The sequence below is a fragment of the Ipomoea nil genome, unplaced genomic scaffold (genome assembly GCF_001879475.1).
Source record: "Ipomoea nil cultivar Tokyo-kokei standard unplaced genomic scaffold, Asagao_1.1 scaffold0980, whole genome shotgun sequence".
Lineage (NCBI taxonomy): Eukaryota > Viridiplantae > Streptophyta > Magnoliopsida > Solanales > Convolvulaceae > Ipomoea > Ipomoea nil.
The window spans coordinates 4,215,868-4,225,634 of record NW_017617408.1 but is presented as its reverse complement, the minus strand read 5'-3'; the positions used below and the strand labels follow the sequence as shown (position 1 = coordinate 4,225,634).

At 38.9% G+C, this 9,767-nt stretch overlaps 1 protein-coding gene across 1 annotated transcript; it reads right to left on the bottom strand.

Moving 5' to 3' along the window:
* Positions 1-5,887: 5,887 nt before the first annotated feature.
* LOC109179891 (polygalacturonase-like) lies at positions 5,888-8,259 on the bottom strand. Its single transcript, XM_019329367.1, has 5 exons — positions 7,783-8,259; positions 6,839-7,128; positions 6,499-6,727; positions 6,104-6,348; positions 5,888-6,032 (listed from the first exon to the last, which is right to left on the bottom strand). Exons 1-4 carry the CDS (start codon positions 8,224-8,226, stop codon positions 6,130-6,132), a joined length of 1,182 nt encoding a protein of 393 aa, XP_019184912.1. The 5' UTR covers positions 8,227-8,259; the 3' UTR covers positions 5,888-6,032; positions 6,104-6,129.
* Between the last annotated feature and the right edge of the window lie 1,508 nt (positions 8,260-9,767).

The following is a 9,767-nucleotide window of genomic DNA, read 5'->3' as shown; positions in this document are numbered from 1 at the left end:
ATTTTACACCTTTCCATTCATCATCACTACCTCCGAACACATACACTTTTGACAATGCTATATAAAAGAGAACCGTAAGCGAAAACGAGTCTGTCAAGAAACATCAACAATCCATTAAAAAGAGAATCCAGATAATAAGATGAGCCAAATAACATGATAACCCAAATAAACAAGCCCCCCTCAAATAGTACATTGTGATTGTTTCATCACAATATCATCATACCTTAGAGTAAGTTTCCATTTACTTGAGGTTGTAGTAGGGATACCAATTCCATAATAATTTCTTTGCTTATTTGGATAATTTTTGCCACATGAACCTACACAAACTAAATAGAAACAAGAGACTTACAACTAGCTAGGCACATGCAACTTGCAAACAACTCAGCAAAACACAAAAGAACAACAAAAATTCAGGAATTTTCAATTTGAGTCAAACAAAGTAAGAAGATTAGCAAAAAGTAAGCATATTTATATAGAGTAGATTCAAGTACAGATTCATAACAGTTAGCACAGAATGCATACAAACGAAAACAAACACTATAATGACCAGACCAAATAAATAACACAAGGAAACAAATATAAATGACATAAAATTTGCAATTTCATATTCAGACATCAAATCAGAGGTACATGTAGATATAGAAATTGGAATGGATAATTCATGTTCAAATACAAATATACGCACATAATATCAAAAATTTTTTTATCTTAGGTACATTTAAAGGAGTAGATAATGAAAGCATAAATGCCATACGTGAACAACAAAATCTTGCAGGTAAATAGAGAGAGAAGAAAAAGGATTCCTAGAATAGGTATTGAAGTAATACCAACTAAAGGAGAAGAGATAGAGTGTACCAACATCCCTGAGTGTTTTGAAGCTGTCAAAGCAGCGAGAAATTGTTCCTTGTCAATGTCTTCTTCATCCTCCATATCAATCAGATTTAGTAAGCTTCACCTCTTGTTGCTTGAGATCATATAGTTTGAAAAGAGAACTCAATCGTATCATCGGCCAATTGGATGAAAAAAAAAATAGAGCACGAGCAGACTTCTCAAGAACCCTTATGCATTTGATCATTCTTTGCCTTTTCTAGTTGAATGTAAAACTCCGAATGCTGTGTTGTGGTTGACCTGAAGAATGCATGGCGGTGGTGGCTGATGTTCATCAATGTCGCCGGCAGCCTGGGATCGTGAGGTCGACAAGTACAATGTCAAAAGCTGTAGCGGTCACGGACGTGATTGAATCAGGCTGAACGGTGCGACTGCTGCTAGTTGTTTGTGGGCTGCGACTGGAAGGTTGATGTTGGTTGCGGCAAGGACGATTGATCAGCAGTTGAGTATCGGTAGTAGGCTGCTGGGCAGGTGGCATGACAGTGGACTGTTACGACTGGGCGATAGCGGCAGTGGTTGTGACTCCAGGCGGTTGCAATTGTGCGATGGAGGTGTCATGGTCTGCTGAAATTCCGACGATGGCGGTTGGCAAAGAGGCAGTGGCCGGCGTTGGGGCTAGGCTAAGCGGTGATATATTTTTGGAGATTTTTTTCAATAACCCTTTAAAAAAAATAGGGGACAAATTTTAGAATATTTAGGAGTTTTCAAAATTTTGGTTACAAGATTTTAGGCAGGATAAGAAATATTTGAATGAAGAGGAAAAAAAATAAAATTTCAATTCCTAATGGATTAAACTGCCTTTGAATAATTCAAATTATAATAACCTGAAACAATAGCAAATTTTATTAGATAAAATAATTAAAATAAATAAAATTAGAAATTTACCTATTATTCTTAATTGCAATCCTTAATCAGCATGTTTGCCAATTATCATTTTGCCATCCTTGAGATGCTTTAGGAATTGACTGAGAGACAAAATTTGTTTTCCTAACCCAAATTTGCTTAGAAAACGGTGTAATATACTTGTGCATATATTTTTCAGTCCTGTGATCTTTGTAGAAGTAGAAACATCCAGGTCTAATGTGGCCTCAAATCCTGCAATAATGACAAATTGGTTTATAAGATTTATAAAGACGTTTGTTTTGCCATACTTTACCATGATTTTGTCTCGTTGAACTTGACTCAGGAATATCTTCTGGATCTGATCCATAAGCTTTAACAAAGGCGGTTTTGTCTTTGTTGTTGCCATCGGTGAAACCTAGGCCAAATTTTGTAGATGATTGCCTTCCTGAATCAAGAATTTTGTTAAGAGTCGAGGTAGTATCCATCATTTGAATTTGATTTTTGAGGGTGTTCAGTTCCTGTTTCAGCGCCTTAACTTCCTGCTTCAGCTTCTCTTCTTGGTCAAAAGCAGCTTTAAGAAACAAATCCCTATCAGCTACCTGATTCTTGTACACTTTTCTAGAATTGTCTACTATCCCTACTTAACTAGACAAGGAATGATTAGCTTTAAGTAAGGCCTCCCATTTGGAGTACAACATTTTATATTCTACTTCATAAGATGAGGCAGGTAAATCAAAATCTGCAGCTGAATTGTATTCGCCTCTTTTTGAGTCAGCCACATCTCCAGGTTCTGAACGTGCTGTGGTTTTGGCAGTGAATGCTACAAAATTTCCAGATATTTCCACTGCATCAGATCCAAGTGCTTCTGACTCAGGTTCATCGTCACTCTAGGTTACCACTGACATCGACTTCTTTCGCCTTTGGTAAGTGGGACATTCAGCTTGTACGTGACCAAAACCTTCACACTCGTAGCACCGAATCCCCTTGTTGGATTTGTCTTTGAAATGGATTGGACAAGAGGCAGAAAACTTGTAATTTGATGAGTCAGATTTGGGACCATTCTTTGATGCATTCGAGCTTGATACTTTTTGAAACTTGTTATTTCGAGAATTATTTTGTGAAACCTGTTTCAAAATTTCTGAAAATTGTTTAGTTAAAAACACAAATGGATCATCACCTGGTTCTTCTGGATCAGATGCAGGGTCTTATTCTTCAACGGTAAAGGCAATGATTTTTTGCTTTTTGGTGTGATAAGTGAGGATTTCCTTTCATATGTTTGCAGATTCCCCATTAATTGAGTCACTAACTTATTTTCCTAACCATCATGTTCTTAGATAGCAGTTACCCTCATCCTGAATCGCGGTGGTAGTGACCTTAGGATCTTCTTGACCAGCTTTGGTTGGGAGGAGGGTTTTCCAAGCACGGTTGCACGATTGGCCAATTCTTGGACACGACCATGAAAACTTATAATGGTTTCATCCTCATGCATTCAGAGTTCCTCAAATTCAGACTGGACTAGTTGCAGTTTCGATTGCTTAACTGAACTTGTACCTTCGTAGGTTGTTTCAAGTATCTCCCATGCAACTTTTGCCGAATCAAGACATGTAACCAAAGAGAATCAGCTTTCATGCATTAATGAATAAATCGTGTCAAGTGCTTTATCATTATATACAACATTGGTTATTTCAGTTTAAGTCCATTCAGTTTCATGTTTTGTCAATGGGGGATCCTCTGGAGTAGCTTCAGCCTTGGTAGGATGTGTCCACCCTGTTAAAACAGAACGCCAAACGAGTTCTCCTTGTGCTTTAAGATGAGTTCTCGTGCGGGCTTTTTAATAGGCGTAGTTGTCACCTGTTAACTAGGGAGGAGACTTATATCGATCCATCCTGAAACACTTAACAGACCTTGAGATTAAACACCGCAATAAAAGAACAAATAAAACTAAAAATCGCTGAAAGCTTGAGTTCAAGAGACACCGAATAGCCAAATCGATAGACTAATAAATTAAGTCTCCGGGCTCTGATACCAAATGAAATTGTACCGTGAGTCTTGAATGCAAGTTAAGTTCTAAATTTCTACTTGATTTTTAAAGGTGGAATTATCGTACCATTAATTATGTCAATTTTGAAGGAACAAATAACGAATTAAAGGTAAGAAATAAAAACAGGAACACATATATTGATCACGCAATTCGGAGCGAAACCTCCTACGTTTGCAGGGCAACTCACGTTAGCCCAATCCACTAGATGTTCACATAGATTACAAAGGGGTTTTGAGTATACACAGCCTTAGCCACACCAACTAACTCTTAATCTTCACAACATCTAATTGGGAGAGGTGCGTGCATGCCAACTTCTATTTCAGGCGCTAATACTATTGACCCTGCCTCCTGGCCGTTTGGTCCAGCGAGATCACCACTTCATAACAATATTATAATCTGATAAATAGATGTAATATAAATAGAATTTTCCTCTGACTAGTATCTCTGAAATCCGTGAAGTAAAGTGATATAAAAACCCATCCTTTTATACAAATTTCCATTCAACCAACTTTCCCCAAATAAAGCTGAGCATACGCCATTAATTAACCACATCCACAATAATTAAATAATGCTAAATAATAGATTTGACTAGCTGAAGACCTCCGGGTGACAGATCGACGGCATGGTGGCCTGGGGGAGCATGATTCCACTGTTGGAGGCCCATTGGTTGCTGGCCGTGGGCCCAACCTTTCACGGGCTGGCACCCGGTCGCCCAACCTTTCCAGGGCAGGCCTGGTTTGGTCTGACCTCCGTCCATCGACTTCATGACGTCGCTCGTGTCGTGAGTCACCTCCTCCTCGTGTGTGCGTCCGGCGGGGTGAATTGACCTCCTCCTGGGTGACGGGTGCCTGGGGTGGTCGGGCGCTTGGACCACTGCGCCCCCGTGGGGGAGGTGGAGGTGGGGCCGGCACCCTTCGGTTGACGCTTGGGTCGGCAGGCACACTTGCTCGGAGGCCTTCCACGATCCGGGCTAGCGCCATGGAGGCTTGCTCGAAGATCGCCACCCCCTCCCGGATGAGGGCTAGGTCCGGAATAGGGGCGGCGGGAGGTGGAGCACCACCGCTGCGGTGGTTGGTAAGACGATCCCTCATGTCTCTCCCCGACCTGACAGAGGCGGTCGACTGAAGGCTGGGGACCCCGTTGAGGCCGTTCCCGGTTGCGGCGAGCTGGGTGCCGCGGGAATTGTTGGTCTGGCGAGAGTTGGATCTCGATCTTGTCATGGTAGTTGGTCGCGGTAGACCACTGAATATAGAACGTGCTTGAGCTGGTACAACAGCTCTCAACAAGAGCACCAATGATGGATTTAATTAACCCGGGGTAGACCCGAATCAATGAATCCGGATAAGAACGTGATATGAAATACATAGATGTAACGCAAGGATATCGTAAGGTCGCAGGGACCGTAGGTTGCGGGGACCGTATATTGTATTAAGTATCGCTAATAAGCTATTACAGGGCTTGATTTTGACAATAATAGCTATAAAGTCGTGTGTCAGGAATGAAGTGTGTAGAATAGATGTAGAATATATAGAACATGTCTTAGTGAGACAAGGTGGGGGGTTTTTATACAACCCCTACCCCTAACCGCTACCCCCTAAGGCGGGGGGTGGTTGGATCCGCGTTGACCGCGTCCCTTTGACCGGTTCCAGGTCGACCCTTTTTATGGCCGACCTCTCCACGGCCGACCTCTCCAGGTTGAGGTCGGCAGCTGCTCTGGCCGAGGCCCTATGGGTCGGGGCCCCGGGTCTTGCTCCACCTCTATGGGTCAGTTTGCTCCACCTCTCCGAGTCGGTTCGCTCCGAGCATAATATATCCATCAGTATTTAAATAAGCAAATTTGACATTCAATTTTGAACTTCTCCTATATAACCTTGCGTTATTGATATACTTTCAAATATTTTTTTAAATATAAGTACTGGGCATTAACCCATTTGCACATGTAAAACTAGTAGTAATAATAATAAAAGATGGAAATTCAATTTTGCCGCTAATATTACATGTATTTGGATGTCAAAGTGTATGTTGACTACAAATTTATTTAAATTATTGAAATTATGATCCTAATTTAGAAACGTATGAGATAAAATATAAATTTCTAATCCCAATTAGAAGTGCTAGGTTCCAAATTTTGAATCAATCAAAAAGCAAATGTATGTAGTATTACATTTGTAGCAAGCTAAGGCCAAATCAGGCAAACTCGATCATCAGACGCCAATTAGCAAGCCTAAACTAATAATAAGCAACAAATTATATATATATATATATATATATATATATATATATATATATATATATATATATATATATATATATATATATATATATATATCTTCTTCAATACAACCATCTGAAACCGCCTAGAGGCAGCTTGCCGGTGTAACTAAACCGGAAGACGTCCCTCCGGCATTAGAGCAGGAGGCTTGAGCCGGGTGATCTTTGTATGTCAGGTTTACATCGTCCAACGTTATGCCACTGCAGGGTTGTGTCTTGCTGCACTCGAACTTCATCGCCACTTCAGTTGCTGATGTACCATGTATGTCCTCGTACTTTATCTCACTTATCTTCACGCTCGAGTCCTGAGATATTGAATCACAAAACATGCGATGTTTAATTAGCATCGGAAAAGGATCGGGGATTTCATTTTCTGTTTTCGTCGTTTTTAAGGTTCTGATCTGAAAACCAGATGGTGCTGGAAGATAAGTAGGAATATGCATGATTGACCATACCTGATGAGGACAATTTTGGTGGTTAGGACAGTAATTTTGGTCGATGATGACGGGGTTTTGTACGTCAGACATAACTGCGTGTTGGAAAACAACATTTTTTACAAATCCATTGCTTGGCTTTGCCCATGTTTTAATCCTTAACCCATTTTGAGTGCCAGTAAAAGTAGCAGTTTGTACTGTCACATTTTGTACTCCACCCTCCTGCTCTTCCTGACCTAGACTCCCAATGCTGTACAAACAACATAATTAAAAATCCTTAAGATTATCATCAACTATAAGGCCGCCATGCGCAATGGCATAAAAAACAAAAAATAATAGTTTAAGAATGCGGGCCTTTGACCTGATTCCGTGGCCTGGGCCACAGGCGATATTTTCGATCCACAGGTTGGAGTTGCCAGGACCAATGGAGATACAGTCGTCACCGGTACTGATGTGGGAATTAAAGATTGTTACACCTGTCGACAACTGAATATGGATTCCGTCTGTGTTGGGACTATTTTCGGGGGCTGACATTGTCACATCTTGTAATTTGGCATTGTGGCAGTCGTAAATTAGAATGTGAAACATCTGACTGTTTTGTGAACGGAGTCCGTCGATAACAACGTTTTTTGAGTGGTAAAATGCTAGTGTCTGTACGTAGGTACGTATATATTTACCAGATCCAAGTTAGGGTATCAGAAAGAAATAGTATGTAATATATATATATATATATATATATATATATATATATATATATATATATATATATATATATATATATATAATTGGTTTATATGCAACTACTGCTTCCCGTGCAGTCGTACCGTTTTGCATCACTATGTATACACAAACAGGGCCGTATTTGAAGTTTTTGTGGCCCTGTTCTAATAAATAAATGTGGCCTACAAAATCACAATTTTGAAAATCAATACATGCAAGTTTCGAACCTTTGACCTCCAAGTTAAAATACAATAAATACATATTCTCACCACCTCTTCACAAAACCTTTTTAATTCAATTGAAAACTTTTAATTTTTATTTCTAAACTATGTAAAAATTAAATATTGGACCTCTAAAATTTGGGGCCTCTCTAAAATTGGGGGCCCTGTGCGGTAGCCCAGCTTGCACAGCTTAAAATCCGGCCCTATACACAAATACATCATTACATGTTCAGAAATACACTGTTAGAGTGTATTTTACTGAGTGGTGTTAGAAATGTACCACAACAAGTACATTATGAACACGTGATAGTACATTTGTGCATACATAGTGCTCATATATATATGAATATTGAAGATTCCATACCGTAGCTCCGTCTGGACAATTCTTGGCGGAGTTTTTGCATGCCCAAAGAGCAGCGCCTTGACCATCTAGGGTTCCGCCGGAAATAGAAACTCCGGTGACCTTTTCAAATTTGATCCAATTACCACTCTTTCCAACTACATTATTGTAGTCAGATGAAGCCACAAGCGTGCCATCCATTCGAAATGAAATGGCATTGCTCTTGCATGTTTGCCCCCCAAAACTCACACTCCCAACCAAGAACCTTCCCGCCTGCACGTAAATGGTGGCCGGAGCGGTGGAGGCACACGCCGCCGCCCATGCGCCCACAAACGCTTTGGTGGAGTCAGTCTTGCCGTCGGGTTTTGCTCCATAGCTCTGGACATTGTAGCTACCACTGGCTGCTGATGCAAATGTTACGTAAATGAAGGTGAAGACAAGTGAGAAACAAAGCTTGGAGACTTCCATGTTTGTATGTGTATGATGATAGATTGTATGTATTGGAGAGAGAGAGAGTGAGCGAGAGGAGTGATGAGAAGTTGAAGAAGAAAAAATGGTATTTATAGGCATGGGTGGACGGTTGGGTTTAAGAATTGAAGTTTAACCATGCATGTACAAATCATGTGTTATTGTTCATCGTTTAGCATTGGGCAATCTAGTCAAGTAAAACATTTGGCTTAATATAACATCACAAAATTTTAAAATATGATCATGACTTCATGAGATAGTGAATTATATTAACTTTTTATTATATATATATACATCGTAAGTGTTATTATATATAAATACTTTATAAAATCCGTAAAATCAACTGTACGGTCTATTAGTGAGTACAAATATATATAAATTATATTCAAACTTGACATATCACTTATAGTGATGAAATGAATAAGAATGAGTAGTCCGCGTGGATGAAATTTGAGACTAATGATCCGAGATCGAGTATTATCAGTAGCAGCAGTGCGGGAGCAACCTCTCAAAGTGAGGAAGAGGGACTCCTTGTGCACAATAAGCAAAAATCTAACTTCTGTATTAAACTGAGTTACCATGATTTACATCTTTCCAGATACTTTATCGAACCGGGATGTAGGGAGCTTTTGAATTGAGAATTCAACCTTTTGGGGACAATGAATAAGAATGAATATTCATGAGATGCATGTAAATTTTTATTCCTGGGTTCTATTAACTTTTTAAAAGTTAAGACAATGGATACAAAAATAAATGTAAGTGACCAAACAAGTCTTTGCAGGAATATGCTTAATTAAAGTCATATGAAAGGAAATTAAATGGGAAGAATATAATGCACAAAAGTTACAATAGTAAGTATATTATCAAAGATTTAGGCACGTATTGAGCATTAAATCACGACACTGGGTCCCAAGTAAAATTGTCAAACTTTTTACTGTTCCTAATTTGTAAAATCATATGTATGCAACGTTGACTACATTATTAAGCAGTAAATTATGCCGCTTACATAGTTAATTACACTTGGCCAAAACGCTTATTACGCCACCCAAATGTAATAAATAACATTGCATATTTAGCATATTAAGCATATTAAGAAGAAAAAAAAAACTCTTAAATTTAAATTAGGAATAAGGGTCAAATAGGCCATTAAATTGCACATAATAATGCAATTAGGTCATTGAACTCAAAAAATCAACAATTGGGTCCCTAAATTAATCAATTTCAAACCATTTTTTCAATTTGAAGGTTTCCAACAGGTCATCATCCCAAATTAATTATTTTTTAAAAAATAAAATTTTAAAATTAATTATTAAAATTTAAAAAAATAAAAAATAAAAAAAGAATCGGGCCGGAGACGAAGAAACTCTTCGTTTCCGGCAGTGGAGACGAAGAAGCCGGCCGGAGACAGTTTCTTCGTCTCCGGCAGGATTTTGTTTTTATTTTTTTTTATTTTTTTTTAAATTTTATTTTTTAAAAAATAATTAATTTGGGAGGATGACCTGTTGACCTGTTGGAAATCTACAAATTGAAAGAATTGTTTG